This window comes from Enhydra lutris, unplaced genomic scaffold, assembly GCF_002288905.1.
Source record: "Enhydra lutris kenyoni isolate GAN:26980312 unplaced genomic scaffold, ASM228890v2 scaffoldscaffold3, whole genome shotgun sequence".
Taxonomy (NCBI): Eukaryota; Metazoa; Chordata; class Mammalia; order Carnivora; family Mustelidae; genus Enhydra; species Enhydra lutris.
The window spans coordinates 27,732,165-27,755,270 of record NW_019154087.1 but is presented as its reverse complement, the minus strand read 5'-3'; the positions used below and the strand labels follow the sequence as shown (position 1 = coordinate 27,755,270).

The 23,106-nt window shown below is 39.5% G+C and overlaps 1 protein-coding gene across 2 annotated transcripts in view; it reads right to left on the bottom strand.

The window, feature by feature from the left end:
- The window catches only part of LOC111156218 (solute carrier family 39 member 8), an 84,660-nt gene that overhangs the window by 42,517 nt on the left and 19,037 nt on the right, over positions 1-23,106 (bottom strand). For both annotated transcript variants that reach the window (XM_022516962.1, XM_022516970.1), the window contains exons 2-5: positions 18,557-18,719; positions 11,550-11,719; positions 10,321-10,443; positions 9,473-9,637 (exon numbers count right to left, since the gene is read on the bottom strand). In XM_022516962.1, the coding sequence (XP_022372670.1) occupies positions 9,473-9,637; positions 10,321-10,443; positions 11,550-11,719; positions 18,557-18,719 (621 nt within the window). The remainder of the gene's footprint in view (positions 1-9,472; positions 9,638-10,320; positions 10,444-11,549; positions 11,720-18,556; positions 18,720-23,106) is intronic.

Sequence of the window (23,106 nt, the reverse complement as noted above, 5' to 3'; positions counted from 1 at the left end):
CCAGTCAGAATGGCTCAAATTAACAAGTCAGGAAACGACAGATGCTGGTGAGGATGTGGAGATAGGGGAACCCTCCTATACTGTTGGTGGGAATGCAAGCTGGTGAAACCACTCTGGAAAACAGCACGGAGGTTCCTCAAAATGTTGAAAATAGAGCTACCCTATGATTCAGCAATTACACTACTGGGTATTTACCCTAAAGATACAAATGTAGTGATCCGAAGGGGCATGTGACCCAGAATGTTTATAGCAGCAATGTCCACAACAGCCAAACTATGGAAAGAACCTAGATGTCCATCAACAGATGCATGGATAAAGAAGATGTGGTGTGCGTGTGTGTGCGTGCGTGCGTGCGTGTGTGTGTGTGTTTATATATGGTATATATATATTCTTCTCTATTACATATATAGTGTATATATATATTCTTCTTTATTACATATATAGTGTATATAATATTCTTCTTTATTATATATATAGTGTACACACACACACACACACAATGGAATACTATGCAACCATCAAAAAGAAATGAAATCTTGCCATTTGCAACGACATGGAAAGAACTAGAGGGTATTACGCTGAGCAATATAAGTCAATCAGAGAAAGACAATTATCATGTGATCTCCCTGATATGAGGAATTTGAGAGGCTGAGTGGGGGTTCTGAGGGGTAGGGAAGGAAAAAAATGAAAAGGATGGGATCTGGAGGGAGACAAACCATAAGAGACTCTTAATCTCACAAAACAAACTGAGGGTTGCCAGGGGGAGGAGGTATGGAGAGGATGGTGGGGTTATGGACATTGGGGAGGGTATGTACTATGGTGAGTGCTATGAAGTGTGCAAACCTGACAATTCACAGACCTGTACCCCTGGGGCAAATAATACATTGTAAGTTAACAAAAAAGGAATTAACAAAGCAAAACAAAACAAAACAAAAACAAACCAAAAAAATGACAAACAGGAGAAGAGAAATAATGTACTTATCACATGCATATGGCGTGCCAGACACTGGTACACAGTTAACCTGTAACAAATTATTCAATTTGCATAAAAATTTATTAGCATAAAGATTTTTGCTCATCATTTAACAGAAGAGCAAACAAAGGCCAGAGACATGAACTGATTTTCCCTGTATCATACAATGAACATTTTACTGCTGAGATGTGAACACTGGCCCATGTAACTGCAAAACCCTTTCTTCCTCCTCCACATTTAGCTGCCCTGCAAGGAAAAGGAGATAGAGAGAAAACACCAGAAAAGTAATAGCTAAAATGGCAGGAGAAGGTTAGTACAGCATCACAGACACTACCTAATGAGCAATTCCAAAACGGAGGGAATGGCTTCCAGTGAAAAATCTGCCTTTATATTCCTAGCATTCAGTCAACAATAAGTACTCAAATATGTACTAAACTACAGGAACGTCTCAAAAAGAATGAGAATGAGTGTTAAGAATATAGCACACTGTTGGGGTGCCTGGGTGGCTCAGTCGTTAAGCATCTGCCTTCGGCTTAGGGCATGATCCCAGAGTCCTGGGATCGAGCCTGGCATTGGGCTTCCTGCTCACCAGGAGGCCTGCTTCTCCCTCTCCCACTCCCACTGTTTATGTTCTTTCTCTCGCTGTCTCTCTCTCTGTGTCAAATAAATAAAATCTTTAAAAAAAAAAAAAAAGAATATAGTGTACTGTCTAGAAAAATCACTTGTATCACCCCAAAGGGAAATTTTAGTTAAAGAGTACTGATTTTTTTATACATGATTAAATACTTGAGGAAATGATGAAAAAGAGGAGGGTGCACATGAAGACTAGCTCACAGACGGAAATAATAGAGTAGCACAGAGTAAGGGTTAACCAGATGGGTCCATGAATCAGGATGTCTAGGTTTAAACCCTAACTTGGTATGTGTGTGACCTTGTTCAAGTTATGTAACTTCCCTGTACATCATTTTCCACATCATTAACATGGAGATAATTACCATACTTATGTCACAAGGCTGTTACTGTAAGGAGTAAATGAGTTACTATTTGTGAAGCACTGAAGAAAATGTCTGACACAGAGTCTTCAGTATTAACTAGTCTTTCAAGAAGCTGGAGAGTGTAGGGAAGGAGTAAGGTTGGGAAATCTTGGGGAGAAGCAGAGTCAGGAAAAGAAGAATACGTTAAGGTAGAAAAGACTCAAGCATGTTTGTGGACATGGAGAGAAGGAGAGATTCAGGAAAGGTCAACGGAAACAGGAAGAAGCTGTGGGAAAGATGAACACATATGGAGGAACTGGCCTTAAGAAAAGATAAAGAATACAGGTCCTGATACAATGAAGAGGTGGAGAGCAGATGAGGAAACAGAGCAGTTTTCAGGACATAAAAGAGGAGGTGAGACAGCAAAGGTCGCAGATTCCAAAGAAAGACCTCCATCTCACTAAAGGAAGCAAAGGTAAGAGTGGGAATTTTGCAGAGTAATGAAAAGATTTTAGAAGAGAGATTCTTAAAAATTTCCAAAGATTCACTAGAGATGCATAAAAGTAGAGTTAATACTGGTGAAGTGTGGGCTAAATCCAGAGAGGATTCAGGTATCAGCTTTTGGGACGTTTCCAACACAAATACTAGAGCCAGGTAAAATGGCACATGGGGCAAGAAGTGTTGAGCCGGATCCAGAGCAAATTCCACTGACAGCCCAGCCCTACCCAGAATTCTCCTTCACCACAGTCTAGGGGCATCACGTGCCTACCACTAAACCAGCTTTTTCATAAACACCAGTCGATCAAAATCAATGAAAATAATCTCTCATATCATTTTATTACTTACGTAGTTTTCAGTTTTAACTAATGGCTAATATAACCACGTACAGGAAAGTAACCGATTTCTATTTTATTAACTACTGTGATTTTAAACAGCAAATAGCTTTTTGGTGAAATACAGCAGAGTTGTTATCAACATGGACAGGACTGGAGGAGATTATGCTGAGTGGAATAAGTCAAGCAGAGAGAGTCAATTACCATATGGTTTCACTTACTTGTGGAGCATAAGGAATAACACAGAGGACACTGGGAGATGGAGAGGAGAAGTGAGTTGGGGGAAATCAGAGGGGTAGACAAACCATGAGAAACTGTGGACTCTGAGAAACAAACTGAGGGTTTTGGAGGGGAGAGGGGTGGGGGGTTGAGTGAACCTGGTGGTGGGTATTAAGGAGGGCATGTATTGCATGGAGCACTGGGGTGTGGTGCATAAACAATGAATCTTGGAACACTGAAAAAATAAATAAATAGATAAGTGAGGCAAAAAAAAAAGAAGGAAAGAAATACAGCAGACTGGACATATATATTTATCTGTAGCCCCTCCCGAAACTCCTTAAAATAAATAAATAAAGGAGTCATCATGTCATGGGACAGAAAGAATGAGAGATTATATGACAACATGGAGATATTTATTTTAGAAAATGAAAAGTGGAGGATGCAGTCGAACTGACTTCCTATGAGAAAAAAAGTCAACAAGAAACAAAGTGATGTGGGGCGCAGAACTTCAGAGAAGTATAGGAAATGGAGGCACCAAGTACCTCGGAAAGTGACTGGTGAAGCATGAAACTGAAAATAAGACAATTCATTGTAAGTTTATTAAGAAGCAATCAGAACCCCAGCTCTTTGCTCCCAAGACAATGCAGCAAGGCAAACACCCCACATGACTGGAGATTCACCCTTTGAGAATACTGAACCAGAGAGACTTTCACTTCAAGGACATAAGGCAAACTGAAGTCTGCAATGAGATGTGGAGCTGAAGACAGGGTATTAAGTCAAAACTCCACAGTGCCCCATTCCTCTCTGCTCCCACCCCACTCCCAACACAGGCAGCCAGGAAGGCTCACCACCCTTGCCACCTCCAGGCAAGAGCAGAGAAAAACCAACCACCTGAGAGAAAAGACCAATGGACAAGCCCCACACATATGGGTTTCCTGATTAGTTTTTTTTGTTTTTTCTACCTCATACTTTAAAAAGAATGCTTTCCACATTCAGTGTAATATTTCACTTGTTATGAAAGCACACAAAATCTGTCTGTTCTATCCCACTGTTATGTACCAGTACTTAGAAGAGTGCCAAGAACACACTAGGTGCTCAATAAATGTTTGAGGAATAAATTAAATGTATTTAACAGCTATTAGACTCTCATGGAGATCCAAGCAACTCAAAAATATTCTCTCCATATTTGGAGAGTATCATTTCGTGTCAGTTGTTGACAAAGGAAGTCTCCCTAACATAGCCACATTTTACAGCTGAATTCCACTTCCCTGCACCTCCGTTTTAAAGATAAAAGATACAACAGTTAACTTCTAAAAATAGCTGATATTAATGTCTCTTCTATTAGGAAAAAAAGTGATGCCTAACACTTTATATTTATTGACACTGATTCCTAAAGAAAAGCACAAAAGGTTTCCTTTAGAAAAAGACTGATTACAGACTACAGGAGAAATAAGCCAGATGGTCCCCCTAGTGGCCTAGAAAACTACCATTCTCCAGAGTACCACCTCTGCCTAAGCAATCAACACCTAATAAAAATCCAGTCCTTCTAAAGCTGTAGATTCACGCCGACAAGACCCATTTGGTTGCATAGATACTGAAATGACTCCTCTACAGGGTTGTACAATCGTCAGAGAGGGAGAAGAACAAAGCAAGTGTCACAAGCTGAGCTGTGAAACATGACCTTCTGGCAGTAACTGAGTAACTGTGCTCCCCTTCTTCCCTCATAACAGCTTTCTTTTATTCCCCTGTGACTCCCAGGTTGTCCTGGAAATACGCATGTTCCGGCATACAGGCACCTGTGGGCCTGTGCGCATGCGCGTGTGCACACACACGTGCACGCGTGCACATCTCTCCCCCTCTCCCCACACACACACTCCTACGAGTCCCATGGATTGTGCATCTACAGGGTCTGGAACAAGGCTATTAAGGAAGTCTCACTAATTTGTCTAAGTATGTAAAAGTTATAATCAAACTAAAAAACTGTTGAATAAATTCTCTCCGATCCTCTTAAAAGGTCATAGATACCCTTCCATGGCAATACATTTTTTTAAAATGCGTAAAGCTATGGTTTTTATATGACTGAACACAAACAAAATACCAAAGGCAACTAAAGTTAAGTATTATTGCATATCTGAGTATTCAATGATGGACCAAAATTGTTTGGAATAAATACCAGTACAGATATCCCTAAGTCATGGATTTTAATTATTCTGTAATTCTTTTGTTCTTCCTATATTCCAGTAAAATCAAAAATCGTGCTATTGTCATCTAGACTGTCAGATAATATGCATTCTATTAATAGAATGTCAAATTAGACTACTTTTCTTAACTTGCTCTTAGTTTCTTATTATTTTCAATTTGAAAAAACTTGACTGTGTTGAAGCAGGAGCAACAAGAATCATCAACAAAATTCTTAAGGCAATACTTGAACTTAGACATGAACCATGAATCTTCCATATCCTGTTCAAGTCTCACAATGGAGCATCTAGGTTAATTATTTTTATTATATAAAATATTAGAGAGTATCTTAATTTTATTATTGAAATCACTGTCATTTATATTACACTATCTACTGTCTATTAATGCAATATCTAAAACTTTACGGCATTTCTTAAATTCTACTTCTTTCAATTTTTTTTAATGCGATATAAAGAGAAGACTGAAAATAATGGTACATTACTCAGTTTAAGCCTCTCTTCATTTAAGACTATGCCTTCAACCAAAAGAGCCAGAGTAGACCCCTTAAGAAATTAGTGTCAGGGCTATTTGTACGGTTCATTTGAAGGCCTGGTGCATGGTTGTCATCCTGGAACACAACTTCTCTGCCTTCAGTTGGACTTCCCATTCCTAGAAGTGTATTTCCAGAATCCTAGCTTCATTACACTCTCTCACTAGATTTATAGCTTACTACTGTTTATAATTTCACAGTTGATTCTTTTTTTTTTAGGATTTTATTTATTGACTGATTTATTTAGAGGGACAGAGATCACAAGCAGGGTGGGGACAGACAGAGGGAAAGGGAGAATCTTAAGCAGACTCCACGCTGAGCACAGAGCCTAACATAGGGATCCATCTCAGGGCCCTAAGATCATGACCTGAGCGGAAATCAAAAGTCGGATGCTTAACTGACTGAGCCACCCTGTCACCCTCCACAGTCATTTCTATTCAATATTGACAGAATTGTGCCATTCGTCTCCAGCGTTGATGTCAGGAAGTCCGAAGCCATTTAGCTTCTAGCGTCCTTGTATGTATATAGCCCATTTGGTTAGTCTCGAAGATTTTAGAACATTCTTTTCTGAGATAGCTGCATCGCTGGCTCTTCTTCCTCATTATCTAATTCTCTGCTGATCTCTGTAGGGATCTTTCTTGATCAAGGAAGCTCCCACATATCACTCCCACATCACCATTTTTTTTAAAAGATTCCATTTATTTATTTCAGAGAGAGAGAAAGACAGAGAGAGTGTGAGCCTGAGTAGAGGGAGAGGCAGAGGGAGAGAAAGAGAAGCAGACCTCCTATTGAGCAGGGAGCCCAATATGGGGCTCAATCCCAAGACCCCAGGACTGTGACCCAAGCCAAAGGCAGACACTTAACAAACAAGCCACCCAGGGACCCCCCACATCACCTTATTTTATTTACATCAAAGTACATATTGTTATATGGTATTTTCTAGTTTTACCCTTTTCTATATTGTCCATTAAATAAACTGTAAGTTTTACAAGAATTCATGTGCTTCTGAATCCCCAGAGCCTAGGTCAGTGAGCAGGTACTCAATAAATGGTTATTGGATAAATGAATAAAAGACTGTGTACTAGCTTTACTTCCAGAAGTAGAGTAAGAATAACTTTTCAATTGATATTTCTAAATTACGTGAAACAGGATCATGTGTAGGATCCCATTCTTGTCATGGTGTTTATATTTACTACAAACATGTCTTCTGGCAATAGTAAATTATAAATCAGGAGGAGCCCAAAAACTTTAAAACTAAAATCGAACTTTTGAGCAGTTCAATTTGTCTTCAGAAAGCAAAAGCCTCAGGCCAAATTATCTCCTTTCCTTACAAAAAATTCATAGTTATTAGGTTAAGAGTTAATGTCATCATCTTGATTCCAGTAGAGCAATGACCTAAAGAAGACAATCCAGCAAGGTATGCAAGCATGTAGGCTTCAGTATCAGATGACCTTGGTCCTGATCCAAGCTTTGCCATGTAGGAGCTACTTGTCCCTGGGTTTGTTATTTAACCTCTAAGCTACAATCTCCGAATTATGACAGTACTTATCTCCTAGGCTATGATGAGGGTCCAAGCAGATCATTCATTTAAAATTCCAGGCAGAGTCCCTGAGCATTAATAAATGTTATCTATAATTATTGTAAGAAATTATCTATTTGAACATTTTCACTTTGCAAAATCTTGGCTGAAAGTATCATTCATTACATTGCATGAAATAATTTCCTCTCTTAGCTCAGTGCTAATACAAAAATGCCTCTTCAAACACACGAGATTTTCCTTAATCAGGTGGGGCAAAATATATGACTGATGATGTTTTCTTTCCAGAAGGAAACTCAGGTCATTTGCCATAATAACCTCTTCCAGATACCTTTTTTTCTACTTTTTATTTTTTCTTAGCTGGCTTTCCTTGATTTTGTTTTCAGTATTTCTTTTTTATGTTGTGTTTAACTTTATATCTTACGGCTCTACTGTTTACCAACTGAGGACCCTCGGAACTTTTTTAACATCTGAACTTCCACTTCCCTGGTCTGTCAAATGAGAATTGTTGTGAGCACCAATGATACTGTCACATAGCACCCTTTTCCATATCTGCTCCTCTACTCCATCCATATGCCCTTGCACCCGTACAAGGGCACAACCCTCTAGATTAGTCTAGAAATGGACTTCTAATTCAAGCCCGACCAAGGAGACACTTGCCAGGAATTCTGGACTTGGGACTGAAAGAGTCTGGTCAGTTTCCTTCTAGTGACTGAAACTGCAAGACGTAAACCTCGGGGTTGCTAGTGGCTATTTCCCACATATGGAAGGAGCCAGTGCACACCGAAAGAAGAATTACTGTAAGCTATAGGGAAGAGGAAGACAAGGAGTTCTAATGGTTCTAATGGTTCCTAAGTTCTTGCTATTCCTATGCCTGGCTGTTCCATGAGACATCCTACTATCTTTCCAATAAAGTCTCCTTTCTGCATACATAATTTGGGTTTGATATCCAGCACTTGAAACCAAAATAGTTCTAATATGTAGAAAATAAACTATTTTTTTTAAAGATTTTATTTATTTATTTGACAGAGAGAGAGAGATCACAAGGAGGCAGAGAGGCAGGCAGAGAGAGAGAGGAGGAAGCAGGCTCCCTGCCGAGCAGAAATCCCGATGCGGGGCTGGATCCCAGGACCCTGAGATCATGACCTGAGCCAAAGGCAGAGGCTTTAACCCACTGAGCCACCCAGGCGCCCCTGAAAATAAACTATTTTGAATAACTGTTATAAAAAATAAACAAGAGGGGCACCCGGGTGCCTCAGTAGGTTAAGTGTCTGCCTTGGGCTCAGGTCATGATCCCAAGGTCCGGGGATCAAGCCCCGAGTCGAGGCTCCTTGCTCAGTGGGGAGGTGCTTCTCCCTCTGCTGCTCTCCCCCACTTGTACATGCTCTCTCTCTCTCTCTCTCTATGTCAAATAAATAAATAAAATCTTTTTTAAAAAAATTAAAAGTAAAAGAAATAAAACAATTAAGTGCCTTCCATACTACCTGGCATATAATATTCACTCAAGAAATGATACCTATTGGGGCACCTGGGTAGCTCAGTGGGTTAAAGCCTCTGCCTTCGGCTCAGGTCTTGTTCCCAGGGTCTTGGGATCCAGCCCCACATCGGGCTCTCTGCTCAGCGAAGAGCCTGCTTCCCTTCCTCTCTCTCTGCCTGCCTCTCTGCCTACTTGTGATCTCTGTCAAATAAACAAATAAAATCTTAAAAAAAAAAAAGAAAAAAGAAAGAAATGATACCTATTAACATTATTTAGAAGATGGAGGTACAAATTCTAAATCAATTAATTAATGAACACAATTTTAATAGGTTATAAATCTTTTTTTTTCTTGCAGTTTCAAAATTACTCAAAGGGATTCTTTGGTTTGGGATCTTGAAAGAATTGCAAAATAAGAGAAATGCTCTGATTAAGTTTGCTACATATCACTGTATAAATCTAAGTAACTCATACATATACTTAAATAATCTTAGAGAATAATAAAGTCTCAGATCCAGTAACCCTCCATTTCTTACTTAACTCACTTGTTCAGGGTAAATATATGGAGGAAAATTAGAAAAAGAATTACAGACTAACATTCCACAGATCCCTCATACACAAAAATAAGTCAGACACATTTAAGTGTGTAAAATACTGATTTGGCTACATTCACAGAAGTCTTCAGATTTTATAAAGGATGCAATATAGCAAAGAAAAAAATGGAATCACCATACCTGTAGAGATACCACGCTGACGTTATCAAAATGGATATGTCCATTAGGCTCTGTGACAGCTGGATTTGCATAACACGTCACACCATTGATGGCAGGTAATGTTTTAGGTTGATGAGTTTTCTCATGAGAAGGACCAAAGTCATCATTTCTAAAGTGAGTGTGATTCTACATAAAAAAATTTAAAAAGCAAGAGGAGGTTATAAGAATAAAAAATGATGGCTCACACAAAGTAGAGAGTTTAGTGCTTTTTATTTGTAAGAGAAAATTCACACATCTATTCAATATATAATCTTTTTAGACTTACAAATGTATCTTCATTTATTATGTTATGTTTTCTCATGTTAGGGTATATATGCCTTCTTATTTTGATGAACACAAATGAACACAGATTGTGCACATTTTTCTTGACATTATTATTGGTACTTATTCCAAATTCTACACTGTGAATCGTTTCTCTTATATTTATGAATATACTGACTCTTTTCTTTCTCCTCACATTCACAAGTCTAATAACTGAGCTGTTCACGTAATTATAAGAATAAAATTTTCGAGGCACCAGGGTGGCTCAGTCAGTTAAGCATCTGACTCTTGATTTCAGGTCAAGCTATGATCTCAGGGTTGTGAGATAGAGCCCTGTGGCAGGCTCTGCACTGGGCATGGAGCCTGCTTGAGATTCTCTCTCTCTCTCTCTCTCTCTTTCTGCCTCTCCCCTCTGCTCATGCCTTCTCTCTTTCTCAAAAAAAAAAAAAAAAAAAAAAAAAAGAATAAAATTCTTGCCTTATTTGCCTATAAAGCTATATAAAGTAACTTTAAGGGGTCAACAAACATTTTCAATAAAGTCTATTTACCTGACCATATGTCTTTAATAACATCTTAAGCACTCTTTCAAAAAAGAAAAGCAAGTAAAATCCACCAAACACAGCAACTGCCTTCTCAACATAGTTGTCACTTTTGGGATTGAATCCAAATGCCTGAGAGAGGAAAAAAAAAAAAAAATCAGGTAAAACAAGTAATTTAACCTGATTTCTGGAAAACAATACAACTTTCAGTATACAATTTTCATCAAAGTTCTAAGCCCATGTTCAGATCAGGTAATATAGGGAATTTAACCACCAAAATCACAAAAAAAAACCTCTGAAACTTAAGTAACCAAACTGTAAGAGATCATACAGGAGTCTTATAACCAGAAGAAGTTCTATTACTCAAACCCCCAGAGTATCTTATAGTTTCCCGACTATAAGATAGTTTCCTACCTTCAGCAATATTTACCTTGAAAGAGAAAGCTTTTCATAATAAAGGAGAAGCACCGATTCCCACCTTTATAGATAATATTAGATATGAGTAATAAAGAAAAATGAGACACTGATAATCCATTTTCTCTTAAAGTAATATACTTGTCCATTATATCCAGATTCAAATTTTTAAAGCAAATATGACAAGCCATTTGGATTACTGTTTTGCCAAGAGAGATCCTTTTAAACCCAGAGGATCCTGGTTGGCCCTAAAGAGATAAAGAACTCAAGGGCTGGGCCCAAAAATGAAGAAAAGATTTCTTTCACACCCACACATACCCATGAGAATGAAATAATCTACCGTTTAAAGGACACGGGGCAAGAGCTAGGTTTGAAATTATGAAGAGCCCAGGTTTTCCTACCAGACAAGACACACAAACTTAAATAAAAGCTACAATGAATGTCTGAGGACACTTTGTGGTATCTCTTCAATAAATCTGACATTGCAGGCTCTTCAAAAAATAAATAAATAATAAAAGTATGTAGAAAAATTAAGGTTGCCAAATGCAAGACAAAATAAAGTTTCAGGCCCTCAGAGGTGTCCCAGAGCTGTCTGGGCACGTCCTGGTGGCTGGCCTCCTAGAATATTAATTTTATCTCTGACACCGATATCCCCTGTAGCTTGAGACAAGCTTTTTCATCTGCTGTGATTCAGCTCTCTCTTCTTCAACACTATCAACCAGACCATAAAATGCTGTGAGAATTATGGAGCCTTAAAATGTACAAAGTGCTAAAACATCTAAAAGGAACAATTATTCACAGAAACAAACAGCCAAGATCCTTACCTCTGGAATAAGCTGGAAAATGGCATTTGAAAATAGAGTCCCAATAGCCAGACCCACGAAAAAGGTCAAAACCTTAGGGAAGTAAGATTTCTTTAGCAGTGGAGTCAAAATCAATCCGAGGAGAGATGCCAGATTAATAATTGTCACTGACAGGAATCCATATCCCCAAACTGTAGATCAGAAGTAAAGAGCAGAAATTAATCAGAGCAATGAAGCCAAATGAAGTCTTACTGTACAAGAAGCCTGAAACAACTTTTTCTTTAAAAGCTTGAAACAGATCTTCTTTAAAATAACAAGATCTTCTCAACAAAATTTATGCAGAAAACTGTAAACATAAATGCAGAATAATAAATATTAATAGTAATACTGCTTATACTGTCATCAGCCCTAAACCACTCAAAGGCTCAAAGAATTTTCTAGCTTGCAGGAAATGTGGAAGACATCTGGAATGGTGACAAACCACCTAAACCCCAGAGGCTCCAAGTCACCTACTTTCATCTGTAGCTCAAAGCCTCGTTTAAAACTCAGTCTTTCAGAGGAATATAGAGGCGGTGTGAGTTTCAGGGGAAAAGTACAAAGTGATGGATGGAGGGTAGGGGTGGAGATGGGTGGGTAGGAGTTAGCTTCAAGGTGACCAGAGTTGCGGACACTGCACTTGTCATAATCACTGGTCTGCAGGATCCTGTGGAGTGCACTTCCTTGGGAAGGCAGCACCTCGGCCCCCAGGACTTGGACTCAGCCCCACGCGGTGAGCACTCAGGAGGGGAGCATGTGGGAACCAGGGAGTAGCTTGTGTTGACCAACTCTCCCAGATCAGGGCGAAAATATCCTGTGCAATGAGGACTCTGATGACAGAAGGGGGTGACAAGTCTTTTGACTCTCTGTCCTGTAAGGTCTGGTATACCCAATAGGTGCTTAATATTGCTTACAATGAAATGAATGAATGGTATCCTAAGCTCTACATCTATCCTAAGCTCTGGCGTGTGTGACCTCCGTTTCCCCAATTATCCTGGAGGTGGGGGTTGGTTTAAAGGACACAATGGGAGTGCAAGCGAAGCATACCCAGGACATCTGCGGTCGGCAGTGCAGGCCCTGGAACCGCGCAACGTGGCTTTACCTATGCCCCACCCGCTGTGCATGAAGGACAGCGTGAAAGATGAGGAAGCTACCTCTGCCCTCTCGCTTCTTTAAAATGCCCAGAAAACATTTTTAAATGTTAGGCCCCTTTCCTTACGACACTCTTGGTGGAGTACTGTAGCAACACCTAATGCTGATGAGTATTTGCCACTGCCAGATACATGCTGAGAAACTGACATGTAGGGACACCTGGGTGGCTCCGTCGGTTAGGCCTTCTGCTCTTGTCATGATCCCGGGGTCCTGGGATGGAGCCCTGCCTTGGGTTCCCTGCTCAGCGGGGAGTCGGCTTCTCTCTCTCCCTCTGCCTGCTGCTCCCCCTGCTTGTGCTCTCTCTCATTCTCACTCTGTCAAATAAAATCTTGAAAGAGAGAAAGAAGGAAGGAAAGAAAGAAAGAAAGAAAGAAAGAAAGAAAGAAAGAAAGAAAGAAAGGAAACTGACATGTATTCATGAATTTGACCCTCACAAAACTCTGTGAGGTAAGGACTATTATCTCCTTCCCCATACAGTTGAGGAAACCAAAGCATACGGAGCTCCAGTGAGATGCCCAAGCCATGCAGACAGAAAGCTGGATTTTGAACCCAGGCAGTCTGGCTCTAGGGCTGACATACATGAGCAATATGCTTCATTACTCCCATAGAGATATTCTAGTTTTTAAAAAAACCAAGGGACTCAGCGAAACTGCAGATATTTTATATTGTGCTTCATGACTATAAGGTTGCTCACCATTATTTTAGTTCAAGGGACTCTATCTACAAATAAACAACCTTAGCAAATGCTTATGGAGCCACACAGATAGACGTAACCATGGTTCCTGCCAACGAGGAGCCTAGATCTTCTGCTTGGAGAACTGGGAAAAGTGTAGGCACATATGCACACAAAGCAATACAGGTTGTCTATGCTGCATATCAAATAAAATGAACAGAGAGTAAACATTCCTGTTTCCACGACAATCATCACAGCACTGACCATGACTTTATCTTCCCCAGATGCTTTCCTATCAGTTCCAGACCGCTGACCAGGCCCTGCAAAGTCATCTCATTGGAACTAGGCAGGTCCCCCTCATTCCCGTTTACTACCTTATCACCTAAAACAATACTATCTACTCCCCTACACTCTCCCCTTCAAGAAAACTCGCAATCCCACCTCTCCCTCCATGGTATAGCGATGTGTAGCTTCCTTTAACATGAATAGCCTTCTGTCCCTTCACTAGCCTACATGCACTCATTCATTCAACAAATATTTATAATCTCATTAAGTAGACAGGATATGTAATGCTGAAACTGAAATAAAAACACAAAGAAGCTTCTCAGTACCAGACTGAATCAAAATCGCATACACGTATGAAACACATCGCCTTCCCCTTAGAAATCTGGGACCTCCGCAGAGAGCAGAGACGTTACAATCAATTTCAGTATCTCACCCACACCAGTCAATCGCATAGATGACTGACGACCAAATCCTATCAGTTTTGCTTGAGACACATCTCACTCCGGCTTCTCCGTCCTCCTTGCCAATGCCTTGAGCTCAGGTCCTCATCAGCGCTCACTCCCTCTTCTGAAGCATTAAGACAGTCTTCTCTCCCTACATGACATGGCCACCAACCAGACTCACTATCCTGAAACACAACTTGGATCATCTCATGTCCCTGTTCGAGACTGCTGTTCATAAACAGACTCCCACACAACTTTTCCAGTGTTATTTATACACCTCTCAACATGGCCTTTATGCTAACATAAGCTAACAATGCTTTCCAAGTACAGAATTACCTTTCTTGTGATTCTTTATCTGAAAACATCTTTCTATCTTCCTTGCCTGAGAAACTCACAGGTGTTTCTCTAAGTCGACTCCAAGACATCTTCTCTAGGGCTTTCCCAGCTCCTCCAGGCAGCTGTCCCTCACTCCTCAGGCTTCCCATGGCTCTTTGGTTAAAGGTAATTAGACCACATACCATGTTTATAAAATCTTTATATCATGACTCCTTTGAATTAGTTTTACTTTGGTTTTTCTTGTCTTTGAATGAACTCAGGATTGGCTCTATATTAAGTGAACAGTTACCTCAAGAATCCAGTGCCTTTCCTTACTTAAAAAATAATTTATTTGGGGGCGCCTGGGTGGCTCAGTGGGTTAAGCCGCTGCCTTCGGCTCAGGTCATGATCTCAGGGTCCTGGGATCGAGTCCCGCATCGGGCTCTCTGCTCGGCGGGGAGTCTGCTTCCCTCCCTCTCTCTCTGCCTGCCTCTCTGTCTACTTGTGATCTCTCTCTGTCAAATAAATAAAATCTTTAAAAAAAAAAATAATAATTTATTTGTAGGAAAAGAAGAGGCTTACATAGGGAGCAGGAAATGGAGTGAACCTATGAACACATGTCTAAGAAGAGGGAAAACATAGTCTTCCTTCTCTGTGCCAGGCACTATTCCAGATATTTTCATAATTTAACTCATTTGATACCCCCAACAATTCTAGGAGGAACGTACTATAATTATCTCCATATGACAGATGAGACAACTGAGGCACAGAGATATTGAATAAATTGCTCAACACAGCTGCACACACAACCGCACATTTTAAAATAAAACAAAAGCGTACACCAAATAAAGGCAATGTAGTGTCAAATTAAACATCTTAGATTAGTAATAATGAGTACTTCACCAGGTGAAGTACTCATTATTACTAATTCTCCAGAAATTTTTCTGTCTTTTCTCCTAACCTGTCCCACCCACCCCAGCCGCATTTCAGTTCCTAAGATAATGTGTACCCTAAGAGGAATTTCTGTCCTTATTGGGTCTCTGTCCAAATATTTGGTGCCTGTCTAATCTTGTAACTTAGAACTATTGATTTTCCATTTTATGACTTTGCAGTGTTGACCCTGGAGTGCTCTCACTTCCTGCTTCCCAGTTCTCTGATCCTACCCTCCCAGTTCCTAAGATAAAGGAAACCTGGAATTAAGGTTAAAAACATTTCTGAATGTCAGTCACTAAGCTGCACAGAGTAGAGGACTTGTTTTTTCTGAAGCTTCATCTCCTACGTCCAGAATTATGTACGTGGTAGATACATTTTATTTAACAGACGTATATATAGGGCCTAACTACATGCTATACTATATTCTACACACTTTACAAATATTAAGTTATTAATCATTATAGTAACTTTATGATAAAGATACTGTTTCAAATAAGAAAAATTGGGAGAAGGCATTTGGGGGAAATTGGAAGGGGAGGTGAACAATGAAAGACTATGGACTCTGAAAAACAATCTGAAGGGTTTGAAGAGGTGGGGGGGTGGGAGGTTGGGGGAACCAGGTGGTGGGTATTAGAGAGGGCATGGATTGCATGGAGCACTGGGTGTGGTGCAAAAAAACAATGAATACTGTTATGCTGAAAATAAATTAAAAAAAAAAAACAGATCTACTACTTTAACTGTAAAAAAAAAAAAAGAAAGAAAAGGAAACAGAGGTATAAAGACATAGTCATGTGCCCAACATAGCTGGGATTTGGGCCCAGGTAGGCTGGCTTCAGAACCTATGCTTTTCATAGGTTATACACTATTAAATGTTGATACGTAAAACATTTTCTGAATTTACTTTTAAATATAAAATGCAAATCATATTAAACAAACTTGTAGAGATACAAACATATTCCTATTTAGTATGTAATCTAGAAAAATATTTCCTTTAACAATTAGTTGTGAAATTATTGTTAGTCATAAAATTGCCAACTATATTAATAAAGTATGTCTGGGGCCTTCCGTTCTTCGTGTTTGTAAATAAACTATAAAAGAGGATGTGGATCTTAAAGCTGAGACAGTTGGTTTTGAACCAGACTTTATCATGTACAAGTTGTATATTCCTGAGCGAACGACTTGGAACTCTCTGGACCTAAGTTTCCTTGGTTGTAAAATGGGGACAGCAGTTCCTACGCCATAGAGCTATATGACGGTAAAATGAGTTAAGATAGGTCAAGTATCTGGAACAGTATCCACCATGTATTAAGTCCTACATAAGTTGGCTATTATCAATATTTTCATCATTGTTGTAAGAGAGAGATCAAAGTATTCATATATACACAAAGGAATCCAAAAGTCAGTAGACTAAGAACTTCCTTTGTTGAGGTGTCCCTTTTCTTCTCCATCACTTCTCTCTTCTACAGTCCTTTATACTCAGGTCAGATGTGCTCACTCAGACCAGTGGCTTCACAGGCCATCACTAAGGGTACTTACTGTACCCTACTAGGCCCCAGCAATCATTTCCTTCTATTCTCCCTCCTGCTTACCATGTTCCAGACGCACACGCTTTCTAGCTGTTCCTTACAGACACAAAACTCATTCCCAAGCTTATGCTGACCATTCCCTTGACCGAGAATGTTCTTTTCCCAGAGAAGATCTCACCTTGGTCCTCTCCCTCCCCTCAGTCAGGACTCTGCTTGAAAACAATCTCATCAGAAAGGCCTCCTGTCAAAAATCACATTTGCCCACTATTTCCTTCTATTCCTTACCTACTTTATTTTAGCAGTTATCATCCTGAAATTATATTATTTATGGTTGTTTTATAAACACTTATTATTTCTCTTCTCCATTATATGCTAAGTCCTAAAAGGGCAGGGAATTTTTCTTGTTGACTATTGAATCCCCAATGCCCAGGACAGTGCTTGGCATGTCATTCAATAAGCACCGACTGAATGAATAATGTACAAAAAAATGAGAACTAAATTGCCCATGTGGGTCAGGTTAACAATTTGAGGATACCAAGAAACTGCACATAGATGGCAAATAAATGATTTATTTCACTTGCAAAAGAATTCTTTTTTTTTTAAGATTTTATTTATTTATTTGACAGACAGAGAACCACAAGTAGGCAGAAAGGCAGGCAGAGAGAGAGGAAGGGAAGCAGGCTTCCTGCCGAGCACAGAGCCCGATGCAGGGCTTGATCCCAGGACCCTGGGATCATGACCTGAGCCGAAGGCAGAGGCTTTAACCCACTGAGCCACCCAGGTGCCCCTGCAAAAGAATTCTTTAAAAAAAAAAGGATTCTTCTACATGTTTAAGTGTGTCAACCATATAGTAAGCACACACTTGTTTTCTTATATTTTAAAATTTCTTTGCAGCAGGTTATTCTTTGAAATACATCTATGGCAATACTGTAAGAGGCACTTAAAATAGTCACTGCCTTTTTCTTTCATTTACAAAAATTAAAGCAGTAATAACTCAGTACCTTAATATTTAATCTAGAACCATGCTATTCCCTATCCCTTTACTGAAAATTATAGATAAATTGACAAGCTTTTAAATAATATGATAAGCACAGGTAATGGAAATTGATCAATTATGAGCCAAATAGTTAATGTCAATTCAACATGAGCAGTATAAAGCATGTTTTATTTAAAATCAGGAATTGGGGGGGCATGTGGGTGGCTCAGTCAGTTCAGTGTCTGACTCTTGACTTTGGTTCAGGTCATGATCTCGCATTGTGAGATCAAGCCCCACATTGGCTGTGGGATGAGCATGGAGCCTGCTTAAGATTCTCTCTCCCTCCCCTCCAGTCCCTTCCCCATCCCATACACTCTCTCTCTCTCTAAAAATAAATAAGTAAATAAATAAATAGGTAAATAAATAATAGAATAAAGTCAAATATTGCATTTTACAAAATTTTTAAGCAGTACCAAGTATAATTTTGACTCCACAAATAGAAGAGCACAGTTCATGAAGTTTAAATGAGTTCTAATTATTCTTACTCTAAATACTTTCAGAATATAAGTATTTTAAGAAGGAGCTTCACGTAGATTAATTAAAGGCAATAAAGCAAAGAAAGAAGTTAATTCAATTTCAGACCAGCCTATAGACTTTTCAAACAAACAGGAGAAAAACTTACAACATACCTTCTGAAATATTTGGTTTGGTTTTGTGTTTGGGCCGATCCTCACAAGGATGAAAGTTTAATTGCTGTAAGACTGCTGGACAGATGACAGAGAAGTTAGAGCTACTTATCTGAGTCGCGTTTGAAAAGCCATGAAGGGAAAAGATCTCTTCAGCTGATAGGCACTGAAACAGGATAAACAAAGTAAACATGTATGTGTTAACATAGTAAAAGCATGCCAGCAAACATACTTTAAAGAGACAGAGAATATTTCATTTAGATCCACAGCACTAACTCTATACCCTAAAATTTTAAAACAGTCCTTACTTCTATAACCTAGAAACAAGAAAAAATACAAAAAAAAAGAAAAGAAAAAACCCAAAAAACAAAAAGTCCTTCTTGATCAATAGTCTACCTATGGCTCCCAAAAAGGTAAGAACTGGGTTGGGAGTTCCCAAGCACTTTACAAACATTAAAAGTTGACCAATAGCTTTCAAATCAAAAGCTTTAAGAAGATTCTATATTCTCAATCTCTCCTCTCTCTTTGTCTTTGGACTGGATCTTTTGTGTAGGCTACTAGAGTAACTCTCTGCAACATTTCTTGTAGACAAACACCTGGCTCCCTTACAGCTTCTTAATTAAGAAATTCGTCCATGCTTCTAGACAGCAACAATAATTCCAACTTAAAATATTTGTTTTAAAGTATGTCTTCAGCACATATGGTTAATTGCTAAAATATGTATTGTTCTCAATGACAGTGGGTAGCTTTTCTCCTTATACAAGGTTTTGAAAATAGTACCAGGCTGCTTAGAAATTCATTAACTATTAATAAAATTTTTAGGAAAAAAATCTTTATGAAAATCACTTTTTAAAGGTATCATTTTATTCTTGGGCATATTTTAACTATAAACAACATATCATCCATATACTTACATTATAAGAATATAAAAGAAATTGAATGTGTTACAGTGGTTAATAATCATTAAGAGTTACAGACTGTGAAAAATATCCATTCACTCAAATAGAAGAGTCTATCTTTAATAAGTACAATTCAGAAAAGTTCTTTGCATGCTTCAGCCAATATTTAAACCCCACTAAGATCTTACTTGGCTTTGTGCTACAGACTGGACTACATTCTCCCCCAAAATTCATATATTGAAGCCCTAACTCTTAATATAATGATACTTAAAGTTGGGGCCTTTGGGAAATAATTAGGGTTAGATGAAGTAATAAGAGTGGTGTCCTAGTCCAACTAGATTAGTGGTTTTATAAGAAAAGACACCAAAGAGCTTGCCTGCCCTTTCTCTCCACCATGGCAGACAGCTAGAAGGCAGCCATTTGCAATCCAAAGACACACCCTTTACCAGACAGACATTGACCCTTCTGAGCCCTCGATTTGGACTTCCTGCGTCCAAAACCGTGAGAACACTAATTTCCATCGTTTAAGCTATCCAGTTGATGATATTCTGTTATGGCAGCAAGAGCTGACTGACACTCTATGCATGGCATTTGAGAACTCAAAAGTTGGTGTTAACTGTTTGACCATGAAGCTCTGCGATTCCCTTCACAACAGAAACAATGAAACTAAAAATGTAAGATGCTGGTAAAAAGAGATCACTTACTACTGATTACTAAGATGAAAAAACATCCAATACACCAAGATGTGTGAAGGTGTCGAAATAAAATTGCAAATGCTTAAAGAAAGTTCACATTTAGACATCTCTCTTTGTTTTTTTAATGCCTAAGTATGTGCCTAAAGCTATTTCTTGTCCAAGCCATGACAATGGGTTTGGATTTATGACAAGGATAGATGTGTGTCATCTGTAGAAGAGGAGACACCACTCTCAATGGTCTGTTAACAGTCTTCCCTTTGGCCTTGGCCAACTAGGGGGATAATAAGCTAATGGAAGGAGAAAATAGCTCAACTGGAGGAAGGAAAGTGGGAAAAATTTCTTTGTCACAATGAAGCCGCCCAGGAGCATAATGGCTAGACTCAAACATTAGAGTCCATGTGGTCAAACTGCCCACAGCATGATTCCAGGAATAAATGGGTATAGTAGCATAAACATCAAATGGTACTGTTCCCCGACAAGGAAGTCTTAACCTACTTGGACTTAAAGTTCCTCCAACTCTAAACTAGGATGAAAATGGGAAGGTGCCCATAGATAATTTCCAAAGTGTTCTCAGAATTAGCATCCTAAGACTTCCTAAAACTTGAAACTGTTTTAAGCAGTTCTTTTCAAACTCAGATGGTGACTCATTAGTGGGTCAAGAAATCCACTTACTATGTCACAGCCAGCATTTTTTAAGGAGCTAAAAATATAATAGAAACTACAGAGCGCCACCACACCTCACAAGAGTGTTACATAGTAAGACTTGCTCCAGTTAGACAGCAAGCACACAACTCCTGGATCACAATGTAAAATTCATTTTTTTACTATAATTGGCAGTGAAGAGTTTGAAAATCACTGCCCTCAAAAACGTTTTAATTTGCATCACACATCATTAAAGACACTCTCCTCCATACAGCTGGGGGGAAAAATCGTGTAGCCAAAGGAACATACAATCAGTACTGGAAAATAGCTTATTGGAGTCTTGAAGATCTGTGCAGCATCTATGTAGAAATTTTGGCTGGACAGGTCGTCGTGGATAATAACATCTGGACACTGACAACTGCTCCATCTCCAGAAAGAACAAGGAGGTGGAGACATGACAAAACTCTAGGCCTCGCCTAACTGAGAAAGAGACTCTTAACTATGGAGAACAAACAAACTGATGGCAACCAGAGAGGAGGTGGGTGGATGGATGGGGGAAATAGGGGATGGGGATTAAGGAGTGCACTTATCGGGATGAGCACCCGGTAATTGCCCGGAAGTGCCAAATCACTAAACACACACGTGAAACTGCTGGAATTTAAATAAAAACTAAAAATAAAAACAAAACAAAACAAAAAAAAAAAAAAAAACCCTCTACACCTTGCCTAGAATGAGGAGAGAATATTCACAGAATCCTAGCAGTGTGGCAAAACTCAGTTAATGGCGGAACTGATTTATCTAAAATATTTTGCTATCGGCCAGCAAGTAGGATGCCCATAGCTTTACGCAGCTGCCTAGTTAGCTTTACAATCTCAATTTCCATAATGCTTTGATTTAACACAGTTGAACCGGCAACAAAGAGAGCAGTTGTCTAAGAAAGGGCGGTGTTTCCCAGGGCAAGGACAAACAGGATAAGAGCCCAGTGCCGGAACACTGAGGTGACAACAAAACCAGTGGAACCGTTGAGGAAGGTCACACATCCTGTCAAACACACCCCTTCGGCTCCAAAACAAACAAGGAATAAATTATGAAACCAGCAGGAGCCACAAGGGGAGGATGATGAGCCTGAATAGTAGGTCTTCATAAAACCCCCTGAGCTTTTTTACCGTGTGCTTTACATTTATGGACTGAGCTTTTTTCTTTCCATCCATTTGTTTTTACAACACCCCTATTCTCAAGAGTACCACCCTGCTGTTTGCTGCGGTCCTTTGAGCTTTGTGCTCCTAGAGGCAAACTCCAGCAAGCCGACACCCTAATATTCAGTGGGTTGACGTCTTAAAGATATTTCTCAGGGTCTGACTTAAACTCCTTGAGTCTCTTGCCACATTAAGGTGATCTTAAATCTCAAATGGGTCTTCTATAGAAGAAGTGCCAAAGTAAGGAATGAGTAGAGGTAAGGGGGTTGAGATTCATATCATACACGTGATCTCAGATTATATTTGAAATCATCTGGGGCGCCTGGGTGGCTCAGTGGGTTAAGCTGCTGCCTTCGGCTCAGGTCATGGTCTCAGGGTCCTGGGATCGAGTCCAGCATCGGGCTCTCTGCTCAGCAGGGAGCCTGCTTCCCTCTCTCTCTCTCTCTCTGCCTGCCTCTCTGTCTACTTGTGGTCTCTTTCTGTCAAATAAATAAATAAAATCTTTAAAAAAAAAAAAAAAAAAAGAAAGAAATCATTTAACCAAAGAGTTCCATGCACTTCTTCTACTTCTCCTACTCCTTTTTCCTCACTAATTCTGACTAGCCAGAAATTTTTGTTTTGTTTTGCTGTTTTTGCGTCTTTCCCAGACATATCTTTGTGGAAATGCTAATACAGGGAGGGGATGGGGCAGGGTTGAATGATAAGGGCCACTTCCTCCTCCAACATTCTGTAGAGTTAAAAATCTCCTTGTGATAAATGCCAAAGAGTCAGGCAAGATTTGAAATTACCCAGCGTGGGAAGCCTGGGTGGGTCAGTTGGTGAAGCAACTGCCTTAGGCTCAAGTCATGACCCCAGAGTTCTGGGTTAGAGCCTGCATTGGGTTCCCTGCTCAGCGGAGAGATTGCTTCTCCCTCTTCCACTCCCTGCTGCTCTGCCTACTTGTGCCCTCTAGCTCTGTGTCAAATAAATAAATAAAATCTTTTTTAAAAAAAAAGGAAAGAAAGAAAAGAAATTACACAGTGTGGATAATGATAAAGGCGCTGAACTTGACTAAATTTCGTCAGGTTCCTCTAAGCCCATGAAGCCTTAGTCTTGCATCCATCCTTATAGGGCCTGCATTG